Raw genomic sequence first — 21023 nt, forward strand, 5'->3', positions numbered from 1 at the left:
GACACACACACACACACACACACACACACACACACACACACACACACACACAGAAACCCTCTCCTCCCACGGCTGAACTTTCAGAACAGCATGAATGATTTACACCTGATCTTCCTCTCAGCTCTTACATCATAATCACTGCAGGTCTGGTAGGCCCGCTGGTCCACCTCCTGGTGGTCCACCTCCTGCTGGTCCACCTCCTGCTGGTCCACCTCCTGGTGGTCCACCTCCTGGTGGTCCACCTCCTGCTGGTCCACCTCCTGGTGGTCCACCTCCTGCTGGTCCACCTCCTGCTGGTCCACCTCCTGCTGGTCCACCTCCTGACTTCCCAGTAATGGTTCTTTTTACCACTTTCCTCTCCAGCCATGAGGCCGAACCGAGTCCTGCGATGTTTGGGTCCTGCAGTCTACCCAGAGGTCCCTGAAGGGGGCTGGGGCTGGGTGGTGGCTCTGGCCTTCTTCCTGGTGGAGGTCAACACTTACGGAGTCCTGAAGAGTCTGGGCATCTTCCTCCAGGACCTCATGGAGGACTTTCAGGAGACCAACAGCCGGGTTTCATGGGTCATTTCCATCTCTGTCTTCATCTTCGCCTTTACCGGTTAGTCTCTAACATACCGGTTAGTCTCTAACATACCGGTTAGTTTCTAACATGCCGGTTAGTCTCTAACATGCCGGTTAGTCTCTAACATGCCGGTTAGTCTCTAACATGCCGGTTAGTTTCTAACATGCCGGTTAGTCTCTAACATACCGGTTAGTCTCTAACATGCCGGTTAGTCTCTAACATGCCGGTTAGTCTCTAACATGCCGGTTAGTTTCTAACATGCCGGTTAGTCTCTAACATACCGGTTAGTCTCTAACATGCCGGTTAGTTTCTAACATACCGGTTAGTCTCTAACATGCCGGTTAGTCTCTAACATGCCGGTTAGTCTCTAACATGCCGGTTAGTTTCTAACATGCCGGTTAGTCTCTAACATACCGGTTAGTCTCTAACATGCCGGTTAGTTTCTAACATACCGGTTAGTCTCTAACATACCGGTTAGTCTCTAACATGCCGGTTAGTTTCTAACATACCGGTTAGTTTCTAACATACCGGTTAGACTCTAACATGCCGGTTAGTTTCTAACATACCGGTTAGTTTCTAACATACCGGTTAGACTCTAACATACCGGTTAGTCTCTAACATACCGGTTAGTCTCTAACATACCAGTTAGTTTCTAACATACCGGTTAGTCTCTAACATGCCGGTTAGTTTCTAACATACCGGTTAGACTCTAACATACCGGTTAGTCTCGAACATACCGGTTAATTTCGAACATACCGGTTAGTTTCTAACATACCGGTTAGACTCTAACATACCGGTTAGTCTCTAACATGCCGGTTAGTCTCTAACATGCCGGTTAGTCTCTAACATGCCGGTTAGTTTCTAACATGCCGGTTAGTCTCTAACATACCGGTTAGTTTCTAACATACCGGTTAGTTTCTAACATACCGGTTAGTTTCGAACATACCGGTTAGTCTCTAACATGCCGGTTAGTCTCTAACATACCGGTTAGTTTCGAACATACTGGTTAGTCTCTAACATACCGGTTAGTCTCTAACATACTGGTTAGTTTTTAAGACACTGGTTAGTCTCTAACATAGTGGTTAGTCTTTAACATACCGGTTGGTTTCTAACATACTGGTTAGTCTCTAAGATAGTGGTCATTCTCTAAGATACTGGTTCGTATTGAACATACTGGTTAGTCTCAAACATACTGGTTAGTCTCTAACATACTGGTTAGTTTTTAAGACACTGGTTAGTCTCTAACATAGTGGTTAGTCTTTAACATACCGGTTGGTTTCTAACATACTGGTTAGTCTCTAAGATAGTGGTCATTCTCTAAGATACTGGTTCGTATTGAACATACTGGTTAGTCTCAAACATACTGGTTAGTCTCTAAGATAGTGGTCAGTCTCTAAGATACTGGTTAATTTCTAAGATACTGGTTAGTCTCAAACATACTGGTTAGTCTCTAAGATAGTGGTCAGTCTCTAAGATACTGGTTAATTTCTAAGATACTGGTTAGTCTTTAACATACTGGTTAGTCTCTAACATACCGGTTAGTTTCTAACATACTGGTTAGTCTTTCGCATACCGGTTAGTCTTTAACATACCGGTTGGTCTCTAACATACCGATTAGCTTCGAACATACTGGTCAGTCTCTAACATACTGGTTAGTCTCTAAGATAGTGGTCAGTCTCTAAGATACTGGTTAGTCTTTAACATACCGGCTAGTTTCTAACATACCGGCTAGTTTCTAACATACCGGTTAGTTTCTAACATACCGGTTAGTCTCTAACATACTGGTTAGTCTCTAACATACTGGTTAGTTTTTAAGATACTGGTTAGCCTTTAACATACTGGTTATTTTTTAAGACACTGGTGAGTCTCTAACATACTGGTTAGTCTCTAAGATACTGGTTAGTCTCTAAGATAGTGGTCATTCTCTGAGATACTGGTTTGTCTCTAGCATACTAGTTAGTTTCTAACATACTGGTTAGTTTTAAAGATACTGGTTAGTCTTTAACATACTGGTTAGTTTTTAAGATACTGGTTAGTCTTAACATACTGGTTAGTCTCTAATATACTGGTTAGTCTCTAACATACTGGTTAATCTCTAAGATACTGGTTATTCTCTAACATACTGGTTTGTCTCTAGCTTACTGTTTATTCTCTGGTTATATGGGTTAGTCTCTTGGCTACTGGTTAATCTGTGGGATACGGGTTAGTCTCTTGGCTACTGGTTAATCGGTAGGATATGGGTTAGTCTCATGGCTACTGGTTAATCTGTGGGATACAGGTTAGTCTCTTGGCTACTGGTTAAGCGGTAGGATACAGGTTGTCTCTTGGCTACTGGTTAATCTGTGGGATACTGGTTAGTCTCTTGGCTACTGGTTAATCGGTAGGATACGGGTTAGTCTCTTGGCTACTGGTTAATCGGTAGGATATGGATTAGTCTCTTGACTACTGGTTAATCGGTAGGATATGGGTTAGTCACTTGGCTACTGGTTAATCTGTGGGATACAGGTTGGTCTCTTGGCTACTGGTTAATCGGTAGGATACGGGTTGGTCTCTCGGCTACTGGTTAATCTGTGGGATACGGGTTAGTCTCTTGGCTACTGGTTAATCGGTAGGATACGGGTTGGTCTCTCGGCTACTGGTTAATCTGTGGGATACGGGTTAGTCTCTTGGCTACTGGTTAATCGGTAGGATACGGGTTGGTCTCTCGGCTACTGGTTAATCTGTGGGATACAGGTTGGTCTCTTGGCTACTGGTTAATCGGTAGGATACGGGTTGGTCTCTCGGCTACTGGTTAATCTGTGGGATACGGGTTAGTCTCTTGGCTACTGGTTAATCGGTAGGATATGGATTAGTCTCTCGGCTACTGGTTAATCTGTGGGATACGGGTTAGTCTCTTGGCTACTGGTTAATCGGTAGGATATGGGTTAGTCTCTTGGCTACTGGTTAATATGTGGGATACAGGTTAGTCTCTTGGCTACTGGTTAAGCGGTAGGATACAGGTTGTCTCTTGGCTACTGGTTAATCTGTGGGATACTGGTTAGTCTCTTGGCTACTGGTTAATCTGTGGGATACGGGTTAGTCTCTTGGCTACTGGTTAATCGGTAGGATACGGGTTAGTCTCTTGGCTACTGGTTAATCTGTGGGATACGGGTTGGTCTCTTGGCTACTGGTTAATCGGTAGGATACGGGTTAGTCTCTTGGCTACTGGTTAATCTGTGGGATACGGGTTGGTCTCTCGGCTACTGGTTAATCTGTGGGATACGGGTTAGTCTCTTGGCTACTGGTTAATCTGTGGGATACGGGTTAGTCTCTCGGCTACTGGTTAATCTGTGGGATACGGGTTAGTCTCTTGGCTACTGGTTAATCGGTAGGATATGGATTAGTCTCTCGGCTACTGGTTAATCTGTGGGATACGGGTTAGTCTCTTGGCTACTGGTTAATATGTGGGATACAGGTTAGTCTCTTGGCTACTGGTTAATCGGTAGGATACGGGTTAGTCTCTTGGCTACTGGTTAATCTGTGGGATACTGGTTAGTCTCTTGGCTACTGGTTAATCGGTAGGATACGGGTTAGTCTCTCGGCTACTGGTTAATATGTGGGATACGGGTTAGTCTCTCGGCTACTGGTTAATCTGTGGGATACGGGTTGGTCTCTCGGCTACTGGTTAATCTGTGGGATACAGGTTAGTCTCTTGGCTACTGGTTAAGCGGTAGGATACAGGTTGTCTCTTGGCTACTGGTTAATCGGTAGGATACGGGTTAGTCTCTCGGCTACTGGTTAATCTGTGGGATACGGGTTAGTCTCTCGGCTACTGGTTAATCGGTAGGATATGGGTTAGTCTCTTGGCTACTGGTTAATCTGTGGGATACAGGTTAGTCTCTTGGCTACTGGTTAAGCGGTAGGATACAGGTTGTCTCTTGGCTACTGGTTAATCGGTAGGATACGGGTTAGTCTCTTGGCTACTGGTTAATCTGTGGGATACGGGTTGGTCTCTTGGCTACTGGTTAATCTGTGGGATACGGGTTGGTCTCTTGGCTACTGGTTAATCGGTAGGATATGGGTTAGTCTCTTGGCTACTGGTTAATCTGTGGGATACAGGTTAGTCTCTTGGCTACTGGTTAAGCGGTAGGATACAGGTTGTCTCTTGGCTACTGGTTAATCGGTAGGATACGGGTTAGTCTCTTGGCTACTGGTTAATCTGTGGGATACGGGTTGGTCTCTTGGCTACTGGTTAATCGGTAGGATACGGGTTAGTCTCTTGGCTACTGGTTAATCTGTGGGATACGGGTTGGTCTCTTGGCTACTGGTTAATCGGTAGGATACGGGTTAGTCTCTTGGCTACTGGTTAATCTGTGGGATACGGGTTGGTCTCTTGGCTACTGGTTAATCGGTAGGATATGGATTAGTCTCTTGACTACTGGTTAATCGGTAGGATACGGGGTAAGTCTCTAGTAGTAGGTAATTTATTTGTCAGTGTATTTCAAGTACATATTTAGAAATGATGTTTGAGGAGATATTTTCTAAGTTAACATTTATAAAGGTTAAATATTGTATTTAATAGCATTTAAATGTATATAATAGTATTTAAAGCAATTTAATTTCATCCATTATTTTTATATCATTATTTTCTGCATTTGAATTATTTTTATATAGTTTATTTGCTGATATGTTAGGTAAATTATTTTATAAATAATTAATGCAGTTATTACAGTTCTGCATGTGTTAGAGGAGTTCAAAGTCATGTCGTGTCTTTCAGCCCCCTTAGCAACGGTGCTTAGTAACCACTTCGGTTACCGCCTGGTGGTCATGATGGGGGGCTTCCTCATCAGCCTGGGAACCATCAGCTCGGCCTTCGTCTCCTCCATCAATCAGATGTACATCACCATTGGCATCGTCTCAGGTACCACGCCCCTCCCCATCATGTTGAATGTTACCGTGTGATCCGCTCATGTAGACGTCTTCATCCTGCAATGTATGAGCCGAAGGGACTCCTAGCAGTGAAACGGTCCAAATCCGTCCCGTCTGTGTCCTGCAGAACCGTCCAATAACCTCGTTGTAACTGCCTGTCTATCTGCTCATTCTGGGAAGAACCAAGAGAACCGAGCGTACAAAGTGGATCAGTCTCCCAGAACCACTAAATTCCTTTTCAGATGAGAAAAAGATGGAACAGAAAGTGATAAAGACATAATGAATAAAGATGGAACAGAAATAGGCCTGTCACGGTAACAGATTTACCCATCCGATTAATTGTCTCAGAAATTATTGTGATTATTATTGTCATTTTGAGATTATTTTAAACTAATATAACAATTAAGCCATAATGATGCAAGTACGCCCTTTCAGAGATCAACATACTTTAATTTCTAAAGAACATTCAGATCGATGTGCGGACTAGACTCATCCAGTCTGCTGAAACAGATCAGGATTTCTCCTGCGGTTTTGGCAACATGGTTATCTGGAACATCTGGTCTCCAAACACCATGTAAGACCGTTACATAGTCTGTGGTCATATTTGGGGACATGTTTGGACTGGACCAGAGGTGGAATGGTGAAACTGAATCTCTTTGATCGCCTTCAGTCATTTTTCATGTAAAGTTGTGGAATCTCCGTTTGTAACATGTTTGTTCATCCTGGCAGATTGTTGGGAAAACTGCAGGTTGTGTTGTCAGTGCAGATGGAAGCTTGTCGTATCGCCATGTTCAGTTATTATTATCCTAAAACAAATGCAGCTCGGAGTGAGCGAGAGAGAAAAGACAGATATGAAAATTATTGCGTTCAGCAAACTAATCGTGACCCATTGCCTAAACAGAAAGCGCTGCTAGCTCTCCCAGTGTGATCGGTGTGTGACGTGGAGCACTGCTAACACGACTACCCCCACCCGTCTCTTTTCTTTCTTTACTGGCATTTTGTCTTGCAGCAGCAGCATCTTGTAACAAAGCAGCCGCCATCTTTGACCACGGAGAGCCCTGAAGGCTTGCCTCTGTGACCCACCCCCCTCTCTTCCTCCTACCATGCGGACCAGTGGCTGTCATGTCCCCTGTCTCTCTCGTCCTCTCTTTTAGGACTGGGCTACTGCCTCTCCTTCCTCCCCACCGTCACCATCCTCGCTCAGTACTTCTCCAGACGGCGAGCCCTCGTCACCTCCGTCGCATCCTCTGGGGAATCCTTCGCCATGTTCGCTTTCGCTCCAGGTGGGTTTACATCCCAGTCAGACCAGTTGGACCACGACTTTACGTCCCAGTCAGACCAGTTGGACCACGACGTTACATACCATTCAGACCAGTTAGACCACGATGTTACATGCCATTCAGACCAGTTAGACCACGATGTTACATGCCATTCAGACCAGTTAGACCACGATGTTACATGCCATTCAGACCAGTTAGACTACGATGTTACATACCATTCAGACCAGTTAGACCACGATGTTACATGCCATTCAGACCAGTTAGACCACGATGTTACATACCATTCAGACCAGTTAGACCACGATGTTACATACCATTCAGACCAGTTAGACCACGATGTTACATGCCATTCAGACCAGTTAGACCACGATGTTACATACCATTCAGACCAGTTAGACCACGATGTTACATACCATTCAGACCAGTTAGACCACGATGTTACATGCCATTCAGACCAGTTAGACCACGATGTTACATACCATTCAGACCAGTTAGACCACGATGTTACATACCATTCAGACCAGTTAGACCACGATGTTACATGCCATTCAGACCAGCTAGACCACGATGTTACATACCATTCAGACCAGTTAGACCACGATGTTACATACCATTCAGACCAGTTAGACCACGATGTTACATGCCATTCAGACCAGTTAGACCACGATGTTACATACCATTCAGACCAGTTAGACCACGATGTTACATACCATTCAGACCAGTTAGACCACGATGTTACATACCATTCAGACCAGTTAGACCACGATGTTACATACCATTCAGACCAGTTAGACCAGAATGTTACATGCCATTCAGACCAGTTAGACCACGATGTTACATACCATTCAGACCAGCTAGACCACGATGTTACATACCATTCAGACCAGTTAGACCACGATGTTACATGCCATTCAGACCAGTTAGACCACGATGTTACATACCATTCAGACCAGCTAGACCACGATGTTACATACCATTCAGACCAGTTAGACCACGATGTTACATACCATTCAGACCAGTTAGACCACGATGTTACATACCATTCAGACCAGTTAGACCACGATGTTACATGCCATTCAGACCAGTTAGACCACGATGTTACATACCATTCAGACCAGTTAGACCACGATGTTACATACCATTCAGACCAGTTAGACCACGATGTTACATACCATTCAGACCAGCTAGACCACGATGTTACATGCCATTCAGACCAGTTAGACCACGATGTTACATGCCATTCAGACCAGTTAGACCACGATGTTACATACCATTCAGACCAGTTAGACCACGATGTTACATACCATTCAGACCAGTTAGACCACGATGTTACATACCATTCAGACCAGTTAGACCACGATGTTACATACCATTCAGACCAGTTAGACCACGATGTTACATACCATTCAGACCAGTTAGACCACGATGTTACATACCATTCAGACCAGCTAGACCACGATGTTACATGCCATTCAGACCAGTTAGACCACGATGTTACATACCATTCAGACCAGTTAGACCAGAAGTTTACATGCCATTCAGACCAGTTAGACTACGATGTTACATACCATTCAGACCAGTTAGACCACGATGTTACATACCATTCAGACCAGTTAGACCACGATGTTACATACCATTCAGACCAGTTAGACCACGATGTTACATACCATTCAGACCAGTTAGACCACGATGTTACATACCATTCAGACCAGTTAGACCACGATGTTACATACCATTCAGACCAGTTAGACCACGATGTTACATACCATTCAGACCAGCTAGACCACGATGTTACATGCCATTCAGACCAGTTAGACCACGATGTTACATGCCATTCAGACCAGTTAGACCAGAAGTTTACATACCATTCAGACCAGTTAGACCACGATGTTACATACCATTCAGACCAGTTAGACCACGATGTTACATGCCATTCAGACCAGTTAGACCACGATGTTACATACCATTCAGACCAGTTAGACCACGATGTTACATGCCATTCAGACCAGTTAGACCACGATGTTACATACCATTCAGACCAGTTAGACCACGATGTTACATACCATTCAGACCAGTTAGACCACGATGTTACATGCCATTCAGACCAGTTAGACCACGATGTTACATACCATTCAGACCAGTTAGACCAGAAGTTTACATACCATTCAGACCAGTTAGACCAGAAGTTTACATACCATTCAGACCAGTTAGACCACGATGTTACATGCCATTCAGACCAGTTAGACCACGATGTTACATACCATTCAGACCAGTTAGACCAGAAGTTTACATGCCATTCAGACCAGTTAGACCACGATGTTACATACCATTCAGACCAGTTAGACCACGATGTTACATACCATTCAGACCAGTTAGACCACGATGTTACATACCATTCAGACCAGTTAGACCACGATGTTACATACCATTCAGACCAGTTAGACCAGAAGTTTACATACCATCCAGACCAGTTAGACCACGATGTTACATACCATTCAGACCAGTTAGACCACGATGTTACATACCATTCAGACCAGTTAGACCACGATGTTACATACCATTCAGACCAGTTAGACCACGATGTTACATACCATTCAGACCAGTTAGACCACGATGTTACATACCATTCAGACCAGTTAGACCAGAAGTTTACATACCATTCAGACCAGTTAGACCAGAAGTTTACATGCCATTCAGACCAGTTAGACCACGATGTTACATACCATTCAGACCAGTTAGACCAGAAGTTTACATACCATCCAGACCAGTTAGACCACGATGTTACATACCATTCAGACCAGTTAGACCACGATGTTACATACCATTCAGACCAGTTAGACCACGATGTTACATACCATTCAGACCAGTTAGACCACAATGTTACATACCATTCAGACCAGTTAGACCACAATGTTACATACCATTCAGACCAGTTAGACCACGATGTTACATACCATTCAGACCAGTTAGACCACAATGTTACATACCATTCAGACCAGTTAGACCACAATGTTACATACCATTCAGACCAGTTAGACCATGATGTTACATGCCATTCAGACCAGTTAGACCACAATGTTACATACCATTCAGACCAGTTAGACCATGATGTTACATACCATTCAGACCAGTTAGACCACAATGTTACATACCATTCAGACCAGTTAGACCAGAAGTTTACATACCATCCAGACCAGTTAGACCACGATGTTACATGCCATTCAGACCAGTTAGACCATGATGTTACATGCCATTCAGACCAGTTAGACCACGATGTTACATACCATTCAGACCAGTTAGACCACGATGTTACATACCATTCAGACCAGTTAGACCACGATGTTACATACCATTCAGACCAGTTAGACCACGATGTTACATGCCATTCAGACCAGTTAGACCACGATGTTACATACCATTCAGACCAGTTAGACCACGATGTTACATACCATTCAGACCAGTTAGACCACGATGTTACATACCATTCAGACCAGTTAGACCACGATGTTACATACCATTCAGACCAGTTAGACCACGATGTTACATACCATTCAGACCAGTTAGACCACGATGTTACATACCATTCAGACCAGTTAGACCACGATGTTACATGCCATTCAGACCAGTTAGACCACGATGTTACATACCATTCAGACCAGTTAGACCACGATGTTACATACCATTCAGACCAGTTAGACCACGATGTTACATACCATTCAGACCAGTTAGACCACGATGTTACATGCCATTCAGACCAGTTAGACCACGATGTTACATACCATTCAGACCAGTTAGACCACGATGTTACATACCATTCAGACCAGTTAGACCACGATGTTACATACCATTCAGACCAGTTAGACCACGATGTTACATACCATTCAGACCAGTTAGACCACGATGTTACATACCATTCAGACCAGTTAGACCAGAAGTTTACATACCATCCAGACCAGTTAGACCACGATGTTACATACCATTCAGACCAGTTAGACCACAATGTTACATACCATTCAGACCAGTTAGACCACGATGTTACATACCATTCAGACCAGTTAGACCACGATGTTACATACCATTCAGACCAGTTAGACCACAATGTTACATACCATTCAGACCAGTTAGACCACGATGTTACATACCATTCAGACCAGTTAGACCACGATGTTACATACCATTCAGACCAGTTAGACCACGATGTTACATACCATTCCGACCAGTTAGACCATAATGTTACCTACCAGTTAGACCAGTTAGACCAGGACATCATCCCCGCTAACCCTCCTCTGGTCCCGCCCCTTCCCTCCAGCCTTCTCCAGACTGAAGGATGTGATTGGCTGGCGCTACTGCTTGGTGCTGATTGGCATCCTGCAGGCGTCTGTGATTGGCTGTGGACTCCTGCTCCGTCCAATCATCATCCGGCTGGATCCGGTGGAGGAGGACGAGTCCAGATGCGAGTCTCTGAAGCAGACCCAGTATGAGCTGGAGAATGAGCAGACCAGAACCTCCATCAGCTCAGAGGTCTCTGAGGATTCGGGGGTCACCTCCCTCGCCGCCTCCAACGAGGACCTGAAGATGGCGGAAGCCGGATCCAAGGCTGCGTCGCTGGAGGACGGAGTGGACGAGGAGACGTCCTCGTGTCGCGGCCCGGTTCTGGAGGACATGGCGGCGTCTGGGGGGAAGGTGTCCAGACTACTGGACTTCTCCGTGCTGAAAGATGCCGCCTTCATCTGCTACTCGCTGTTTGGGCTGTTCGCCACGTTGGGCTTCTTCGCGCCGCAGATCTACGTGGTCCAGCTGAGTACGAGCCGCGGCGTGGCGCCCAGCACGGCCTCCTACATGCTGTCTGTGATGGCCGTGGCCGACGTCCTCGGCCGCCTGTCCATCGGCGCCGTGCTGAACCGAGTCCGCTGCAGGAAGACGCTGGTGCTGCTGGGCTGCGTGGTCCTGATGGGCCTGGTCCTGGTGGCTTTCACCCTGGTGTGGGAGTTCTGGGGTTTGGTGGTCTGCAGCGCCCTCTACGGCTTCTCCATGGGAACGGTGGGCTCCACACACATCCCGCTGCTGGCCGAGGACGACGTGGTCGGGATCCGCCGCATGCCCTCCTGCGTGGGGGTCTACGTCTTCATACAGAGCTTTGCTGGACTGGCAGGACCACCGCTGGGAGGTAGGCTCTGGTTCTGCTGGTTCTGCCGGTGAGTCCTCTGTAGACCCTAACACCCGGTCCATGTCTCCCTCTAGGTGTCCTGGTGGACCTCACCCAGAACTACGGCGCCGCGTTCTACTCCTGTGCAGCAGGTATGGGGGTCGGTGCGGTCTGCCTGGCGCTGGTTGGCCCGGCCAAAGCCACCATGAACCAAAGACAGACCAAAGACAGGAGACGGGACGCAGACCGGGACCAGAAAATGTCCACAGAGACCGATCAGTTGGACTTTCTGGAAGTGGACTTAGTCGTGGAGGACAGTCCGGTCCAACGGGCCCCGGATCAGGACAAGTCCTCCGTTATCTGAGCAGGACCAAGTGGACACGGTGTCCTCTCCCTCCAGACCTCCAAACCTCAGGTCTGGTTCTCACGTCGGACCACCAGACCTGGTTCTCAGGTTCTCCACCAGATACCATCTCTGCTCTGAGACCAAAGACACAGACTATTTACAACATCCCTGATCCACCTGGGTCCAGACCAGGTCTGCAGCTTCACCTGGGTCCAGACCAGGTCTGCAGCTTCACCTGGGTCCAGACCAGGTCTGCAGCTTCACCTGGACCCAGACCAGGTCTGCAGCTTCACCTGGACCCAGACCAGGTCTGCAGCTTCACCTGGACCCAGACCAGGTCTGCAGCTTCACCTGGACCCAGACCAGGTCTGCAGCTTCACCTGGACCCAGACCAGGTCTGCAGCTTCACCTGGACCTGCTGTGGGAACGCCTGTCCCAGGAAAGCAGCAGCGGCGTTTATTCCTACATCCAGGTCGTCCCTGAATGCATCTGCAGAGGTCTGGAGACGGATCAGCTGATCCAATCACCCTGAACCACCTGCTGCAGGTCCTGCTGGGGGGACCTGGGTCCAGCTGTCCTCTGGTGTTGAATGAAGCCCCGCCTCCATCCTCCTGAATGACCTTTAACCTGTAAAACGCCGTTTCCACTGAGTAGTCACGTTTCCACGGCGACGTGTGGACGTTTGGGGTTAAAGTCTGGACCCTGCTGTACTGCAGAAGACGATGAGACCCGCTGGACCCGAGTTCTACTGAAGGAAACGTTTCTGCTTTTTCTACGTCAGGATTCTGGATGTTTCTAATAAAATCTCCAACATGGAGTCTGACGAGTGTCTTCTTGTTTCCTGGAGTCACGACACACCTGAGGACGACCTTTATTCCTCATCTGCTCCACAACTCTGTCTCCTCCTCCTCCTACCGGGTCCTCTTCTTCTCCTCCTCATCCTCTCCTCCTCTTCCTCCTACCGGGTCCTCCTCTCCTCCTACCGGGTCCTCTTCTTCTCCTCCTCCTCCTCCTCCTCTTCCTCCTACCGGGTCCTCTTCTTCTCCTCCTCTCCTCCTACCGGGTCCTCCTCTCCTCCTACCGGGTCCTCTTCTTCTCCTCCTCTCCTCCTACCGGGTCCTCCTCCTCTTCTCCTCCTCTTCCTCCTACCGGGTCCTCCTCCTCTTCTCCTCCTCTTCCTCCTACCGGGTCCTCCTCCTCCTCCTACCGGGTCCTCTTCTTCTCCTCCTCTCCTCCTCTTCCTCCTACCGGGTCCTCTTCTTCTCGTCCTCTCCTCCTCTTCCTCCTACCGGGTCCTCCTCCTCCTCCTCCTACCGGGTCCTCTTCTTCTCCTCTTCCTCCTACCGGGTCCTCTTCTTCTCCTCCTCTTCCTCCTACCGGGTCCTCCTCTCCTCCTACCGGGTCCTCTTCTTCTCCTCCTCTTCCTCCTACCGGGTCCTCCTCTCCTCCTACCGGGTCCTCTTCTCCTCCTACCGGGTCCTCCTCCTCCTCCTCTCCTCCTCCTCCTACCGGGTCCTCCTCTTCTCCTCCTCCTCCCGGGTCCTCCTCTTCTCCTACCGGGTGGTCCTCCTCCTCCTCCTCCTACCGGGTGGTCCTCCTCCTCCTACCGGGTCCTCCTCCTCTTCTCCTCCTCTTCCTCCTACCGGGTCCTCTTCTCCTCCTCCTCCAACCGGGTCCTCCTCTTCTCCTCCTCCTCCTCCTACCGGGTCCTCTTCTTCTCCTCCTCCTCCTACCGGGTCCTCTTCTTCTCCTCCTCTCCTCCTCCTCCTCCTACCGGGTCCTCTTCTTCTCCTCCTCTCCTCCTCTTCCTCCTACCGGGTCCTCTTCTTCTCGTCCTCTCCTCCTCTTCCTCCTACCGGGTCCTCCTCCTCCTCCTCCTACCGGGTCCTCTTCTTCTCCTCCTCTTCCTCCTACCGGGTCCTCTTCTCCTCCTCTTCCTCCTACCGGGTCCTCTTCTTCTCCTCCTCTTCTCCTCCTACCGGGTCCTCTTCTTCTCCTCTTCCTCCTACCGGGTCCTCTTCTTCTCCTCTTCCTCCTACCGGGTCCTCTTCTTCTCCTCCTCTTCTCCTCCTACCGGGTCCTCTTCTTCTCCTCCTCTTCTCCTCCTACCGGGTCCTCTTCTTCTCCTCCTCTTCTCCTCCTACCGGGTCCTCTTCTCCTCCTCCTCTTCTCCTCCTACCGGGTCCTCTTCTCCTCCTCTTCCTCCTACCGGGTCCTCTTCTTCTCCTCCTCTTCTCCTCCTACCGGGTCCTCCTCCTCCTCCTCTCCTCCTCCTCCTACCGGGTCCTCCTCTCCTCCTCCTCCTACCGGGTCCTCCTCTTCTCCTCCTCCTACCGGGTCCTCTTCTTCTCCTCCTCCTCCTACCGGGTCCTCTTCTTCTCCTCCTCTCCTCCTCCTCCTCCTACCGGGTCCTCTTCTTCTCCTCCTCTCCTCCTCTTCCTCCTACCGGGTCCTCTTCTTCTCGTCCTCTCCTCCTCTTCCTCCTACCGGGTCCTCCTCCTCCTCCTCCTACCGGGTCCTCTTCTTCTCCTCCTCTTCCTCCTACCGGGTCCTCTTCTCCTCCTCTTCCTCCTACCGGGTCCTCTTCTTCTCCTCCTCTTCTCCTCCTACCGGGTCCTCTTCTTCTCCTCTTCCTCCTACCGGGTCCTCTTCTTCTCCTCTTCCTCCTACCGGGTCCTCTTCTTCTCCTCTTCCTCCTACCGGGTCCTCTTCTTCTCCTCCTCTTCCTCCTACCGGGTCCTCTTCTCCTCCTCTTCCTCCTACCGGGTCCTCTTCTTCTCCTCCTCTTCTCCTCCTACCGGGTCCTCTTCTTCTCCTCCTCTTCTCCTCCTACCGGGTCCTCTTCTCCTCCTCTTCCTCCTACCGGGTCCTCTTCTTCTCCTCCTCTTCTCCTCCTACCGGGTCCTCCTCCTCCTCCTCTCCTCCTCCTCCTACCGGGTCCTCTTCTTCTCCTCCTCTTCTCCTCCTACCGGGTCCTCCTCCTCCTCCTCTCCTCCTCCTCCTACCGGGTCCTCCTCTTCTCCTACCGGGTGGTCCTCCTCCTCCTCCTACCGGGTGGTCCTCCTCCTCCTACCGGGTCCTCCTCCTCTTCTCCTCCTCTTCCTCCTACCGGGTCCTCTTCTCCTCCTCCTCCAACCGGGTCCTCCTCTTCTCCTCCTCCTCCTCCTACCGGGTCCTCCTCTTCTCCTCCTCTCCTCCTCCTCCTCCTACCGGGTCCTCTTCTTCTCCTCCTCTCCTCCTCTTCCTCCTACCGGGTCCTCCTCTTCCTCCTACCGGGTCCTCCTCTTCCTCCTACCGGGTCCTCTTCTTCTCCTCCTCTTCTCCTCCTACCGGGTCCTCCTCCTCTTCTCCTCCTCCTCCTCCTACCGGGTCCTCCTCTTCTCCTCCTCCTCCCGGGTCCTCCTCTTCTCCTACCGGGTGGTTCTCCTCCTCCTACCGGGTCCTCCTCCTCTTCTCCTCCTCTTCCTCCTACCGGGTGGTCCTCCTCTTCTCCTCCTCCTACCGGGTGGTCCTCCTCTTCTCCTCCTCCTACCGGGTGGTCCTCCTCTTCTCCTCCTCCTACCGGGTGGTCCTCCTCTTCTCCTCCTCCTCCTCCTACTGGGTGGTCCTCTTCTTCTCCTCCTCCTCCTCCTACCGGGTCGTCCTCCTCTTCTCCTCCTCCTCCTCCTACCGGGTCGTCCTCCTCTTCTCCTCCTCCTCCTCCTACCGGGTCGTCCTCCTCTTCTCCTCCTCCTCCTCCTACCGGGTCGTCCTCCTCTTCTCCTCCTCCTCCTCCTACCGGGTCGTCCTCCTCTTCTCCTCCTCCTCCTCCTACCGGGTCGTCCTCCTCTTCTCCTCCTCCTCCTCCTACCGGGTCGTCCTCCTCTTCTCCTCCTCCTCCTCCTACCGGGTCGTCCTCCTCTTCTCCTCCTCCTCCTCCTACCGGGTCGTCCTCCTCTTCTCCTCCTCCTCCTCCTACCGGGTCGTCCTCCTCTTCTCCTCCTCCTCCTCCTACCGGGTCGTCCTCTTCTTCTCCTCCTCCTCCTCCTACCGGGTCGTCCTCTTCTTCTCCTCCTCCTCCTCCTACCGGGTCGTCCTCTTCTTCTCCTCCTCCTCCTCCTACCGGGTCGTCCTCTTCTTCTCCTCCTCCTCCTCCTACCGGGTCGTCCTCCTCTTCTCCTCCTCCTCCTCCTACCGGGTCGTCCTCCTCTTCTCCTCCTCCTCCTCCTACCGGGTCGTCCTCCTCTTCTCCTCCTCCTCCTCCTACCGGGTCGTCCTCCTCTTCTCCTCCTCCTCCTCCTACCGGGTCGTCCTCCTCTTCTCCTCCTCCTCCTCCTACCGGGTCGTCCTCCTCTTCTCCTCCTCCTCCTCCTACCGGGTCGTCCTCCTCTTCTCCTCCTCCTACCGGGTCGTCCTCTTCTTCTCCTCCTCCTCCTCCTACCGGGTCGTCCTCTTCTTCTCCTCCTCCTCCTCCTACCGGGTGGTCCTCCTCTTCTCCTCCTCCTACCGGGTGGTCCTCCTCTTCTCCTCCTCCTACCGGGTCGTCCTCCTCTTCTCCTCCTCCTACCGGGTCGTCCTCCTCTTCTCCTCCTCCTACCGGGTCGTCCTCCTCTTCTCCTCCTCCTCCTCCTACCGGGTCGTCCTCCTCTTCTCCTCCTCCTCCTCCTACCGGGTCGTCCTCTTCTTCTCCTCCTCCTCCTCCTACCGGGTCGTCCTCTTCTTCTCCTCCTCCTCCTCCTACCGGGTCGTCCTCTTCTTCTCCTCCTCCTCCTCCTACCGGGTCCTCCTCTTCTCCTCCTCCTCCTCCTACCGGGTCCTCCTCTTCTCCTCCTCTTCCTCCTACCGGGTCCTCCTCTTCTCCTCCTCTTCCTCCTACCGGGTCCTCTTCTTCTCCTCCTCCTCCTCCTACCGGGTCCTCTTCTTCTTCTCCTCCTCCTCCTACCGGGTGGTCCTCCTCCTCCTCCTCTTCCTCCTACCGGGTCCTCTTCTTCTCCTCCTCCTCCTACCGGGTGGTCCTCCTCTTCTCCTACCGGGTCCTCTTCTTCTCCTCCTCTTCCTCCTACCGGGTCCTCTTCTTCTCCTCCTCTTCTCCTACCGGGTCCTCTTCTTCTCCTCCTCTTCCTCCTACCGGGTCCTCTTCTTCTCCTCCTCTTCCTCCTACCGGGTCCTCTTCTTCTCCTCCTCTTCCTCCTACCGGGTCCTCTTCTTCTCCTCCTACCGGGTCCTCTTCTTCTCCTCCTACCGGGTCCTCTTCTTCTCCTCCTCTTCCTCCTACCGGGTCCTCTTCTTCTCCTCCTCTTCCTCCTACCGGGTCCTCTTCTTCTCCTCCTCCTCCTCCTACCGGGTCCTCTTCTTCTCCTCCTCCTCCTCCTACCGGGTCCTCTTCTTCTCCTCCTCCTCCTCCTACCGGGTCCTCTTCTTCTCCTCCTCCTCCTCCTACCGGGTCCTCTTCTTCTCCTCCTCTTCCTCCTACCGGGTCCTCTTCTTCTCCTCCTCCTACCGGGTCCTCTTCTTCTCCTCCTCCTCCTCCTACCGGGTCCTCTTCTTCTCCTCCTCTTCCTCCTACCGGGTGCTCTTCTTCTCCTCCTCTTCCTCCTACCGGGTCCTCTTCTTCTCCTCCTCCTCCTCCTACCGGGTCCTCCTCTTCTCCTCCTCCTGCCGGGTGGCACCCCTCCTCCATGTCAACATGCTGCGCTGCTATTGGCTGGTTGTGGGAGTAAACAGGACGTAGGAGGAGGAGGAGCAGCAGGAGGAACCAGACCTGTGGGGACTAGAGAGGAGGGTTATAGACGGGAAACATGCAGGTTAACCGACGTGAAGAAAACCACCAGAAATGGTTAAAAACCAGCTGATTTATTGGAGTTGGTTAATAAAACTGCATAAGTTAGACTGTACAGGCTTTACTGGAGACAGAAACGTCCCCAGCCGGACGCCGTCGTCGGGACAACGGGCCGGACACGGGGGGCAGGAGTCCGGCTGGTGCACACGTGCCGTCGCCGCGCGCGAGAAGGCAAAGTCATGAAGCAGCATCAGGAAGATAAGACACACGTAGTGTTTGGTGTGTGCGTGGCAGCAGGCTCTCCGGAGGACATGATCACCAGATTGATGAATTAAGGCTTTAAACTCGTGGTTTCCACAGCGACGGGTCGGGACCACCGACTCCAGGAGGCTCCCTGGTAGGTCCTCCTGGTTTCTCAGCGTCGTGAACCAGAGGAAGTTCTGATCCCTGCTGACAACCAGCGAGCAGGTCACATGGTGGGATTCGTCCAATCGGCTGCAGGCTCCGATTCGTCCACCTCCACACCAAATAAAACACCTAGATCTGCTTCTGTCGCCGCCACACACCCAGACACATGAAGAGGCGGTCAGGTGACCAGGCTTAAAGGCTGCTGGGAGGTTCAAGGTCTCAGCCGTAACGTGGGTTTTTCCATTCAGATCCTGGAGTTCTTTCTTCCCTCCAGAGGAACCCGTGAAGTGGGAGATGCAGCGTTAACCTGAGATTCAGATTCCTCCTACATTTACCCACATGCAGCTCAGGGGTTTGACCCCACATCGGTTACAGATACGGATGCTAGACAGGAAAATAAAGGTTTTTCCTCATTTAACACTGAAAATCTTCCATATTTATGGAAAATTAATGGGATTTAAATCTGGTTTAAAGGGTTAAAACTTTCAAATTAAATCCCAACCAGAAACCAGTTAAAACCACAAACAGGCGTTAGAGGTCAGGAGGAAAAATCCCTCCGTCTGGTTAATACTGACGTTAGCTGAGCAGAGAGGCTGGAGCCCGGCGGTCTGGGCCCGGCGGTCTGGGCCCGGCGGTCTGAGCCCGGCGGTCTGAGCCCGGCGGTCTGGGACCGGCGGTCTGGGACCCAGACCGCTTCCTCCAGAGCGGAACGGTTTAAGGCTTACCAGCAGGTAGCGGATGTGGTGCTGGCCAAAGAAAAAGGAAGAGGGCGAGGAAGAGGAGGGTGAGGAGGGTGAGGAGGAGGGTGAGGAAGAGGAGGGGGGCGAGGAAGAGGAGGAGGGTGAGGAAGAGGAGGGGGGCGAGGAAGAGGAGGAGGGCGAGGAAGATGAGGAGGGCGAGGAAGGAGGGTGAGGAAGATGAGGAGGGTGAGGAAGAGGGCGAGGAAGAGGAGGAGGGTGAGGAAGAGGAGGAGGGTGAGGAAGATGAGGAGGGCGAGGAAGGAGGGTGAGGAAGATGAGGAGGGTGAGGAAGAGGAGGAGGGCGAGGAAGAGGAGGAGGGCGAGGAAGATGAGGAGGGCGAGGAAGATGAGGAGGGTGAGGAAGAGGAGGAGGGCGAGGAAGATGAGGAGGGTGAGGAAGATGAGGAGGGCGAGGAAGGAGGGTGAGGAAGAGGAGGAGGGCGAGGAAGGAGGGTGAGGAAGAGGAGGAGGGCGAGGAAGATGAGGAGGGTGAGGAAGATGAGGAGGGCGAGGAAGATGAGGAGGGTGAGGAAGAGGAGGAGGGCGAGGAAGGAGGGTGAGGAAGATGAGGAGGGCGAGGAAGAGGAGGAGGGCGAGGAAGGAGGGTGAGGAAGAGGAGGAGGGCGAGGAAGATGAGGAGGGCGAGGAAGATGAGGAGGGTGAGGAAGAGGAGGAGGGCGAGGAAGGAGGGTGAGGAAGATGAGGAGGGCGAGGAAGATGAGGAGGGTGAGGAAGAGGAGGAGGGCGAGGAAGGAGGGTGAGGAAGATGAGGAGGGCGAGGAAGAGGAGGAGGGCGAGGAAGATGAGGAGGGCGAGGAAGGAGGGTGAGGAAGAGGAGGAGGGTGAGGAAGAGGAGGGGGGCGAGGAAGAGGAGGAGGGCGAGGAAGAGGAGGAGGGTGAGGAAGAGGAGGAGGGTGAGGAAGATGAGGAGGGCGAGGAAGGAGGGTGAGGAAGATGAGGAGGGTGAGGAAGAGGGCGAGGAAGAGGAGGAGGGTGAGGAAGAGGAGGAGGGTGAGGAAGATGAGGAGGGCGAGGAAGGAGGGTGAGGAAGATGAGGAGGGTGAGGAAGAGGAGGAGGGCGAGGAAGAGGAGGAGGGCGAGGAAGATGAGGAGGGCGAGGAAGATGAGGAGGGTGAGGAAGAGGAGGAGGGCGAGGAAGGAGGGTGAGGAAGATGAGGAGGGCGAGGAAGATGAGGAGGGTGAGGAAGAGGAGGAGGGCGAGGAAGGAGGGTGAGGAAGATGAGGAGGGCGAGGAAGAGGAGGAGGGCGAGGAAGATGAGGAGGGCGAGGAAGGAGGGCGAGGAAGAGGAGGAGGGCGAGGAAGATGAGGAGGGCGAGGAAGATGAGGAGGGTGAGGAAGAGGAGGAGGGTGAGGAAGAGGAGGAGGGCGAGGAAGATGAGGAGGGCGAGGAAGATGAGGAGGGCGAGGAAGATGAGGAGGGCGAGGAAGATGAGGAGGGTGAGGAAGATGAGGAGGGCGAGGAAGATGAGGAGGGCGAGGAAGATGAGGAGGGCGAGGAAGAGGAGGAGGGCGAGGAAGATGAGGAGGGCGAGGAAGATGAGGAGGGTGAGGAAGAGGAGGAGGGTGAGGAAGATGAGGAGGGCGAGGAAGAGGAGGGACTTTGTGTAACCCTGAGAAGCAACGTTCTCTCTGCAGCTGCAGGTCTGCTTTACAGAACCGCATCAGTCTGAGCAGCCGGACGCCCAGACGGGGCTCAGAGGACCGGAGGAAGAACCCGGAACCACAGGAAGAACCAGAGGAAGAGGAGGAGAAAGAAGAGGAGGAAGAGGAGGAGGAAGAGGAGGAGGAAGAACCCAAACCAGAAGAAGGTGCAGATGTTCAGTCACACGATCAGAAGCCGGGACTCCTTTCTGA

At 51.5% G+C, this 21023-nt stretch overlaps 1 protein-coding gene across 1 annotated transcript in view; it reads left to right on the forward strand.

The window, feature by feature from the left end:
* Positions 1–20096, forward strand: part of slc16a6b (solute carrier family 16 member 6b) — a gene marked incomplete at its 3' end in the record, with an annotated part of 22010 nt that extends 1914 nt beyond the window's left edge. The window contains exons 2-8 of the mRNA XM_079252644.1: positions 364–597; positions 5318–5461; positions 6624–6752; positions 11059–11916; positions 11991–12174; positions 18360–18396; positions 19980–20096. Of these exons, the coding sequence (XP_079108770.1) occupies positions 366–597; positions 5318–5461; positions 6624–6752; positions 11059–11916; positions 11991–12174; positions 18360–18396; positions 19980–20096 (1701 nt within the window). The 5' untranslated portion in view covers positions 364–365. The remainder of the gene's footprint in view (positions 1–363; positions 598–5317; positions 5462–6623; positions 6753–11058; positions 11917–11990; positions 12175–18359; positions 18397–19979) is intronic.
* Positions 20097–21023: the final 927 nt, after the last annotated feature.

Source organism: Telmatherina bonti (genome assembly GCF_933228915.1).
Source record: "Telmatherina bonti genome assembly, chromosome: 14".
NCBI classification, from domain to species: domain Eukaryota; kingdom Metazoa; phylum Chordata; class Actinopteri; order Atheriniformes; family Telmatherinidae; genus Telmatherina; species Telmatherina bonti.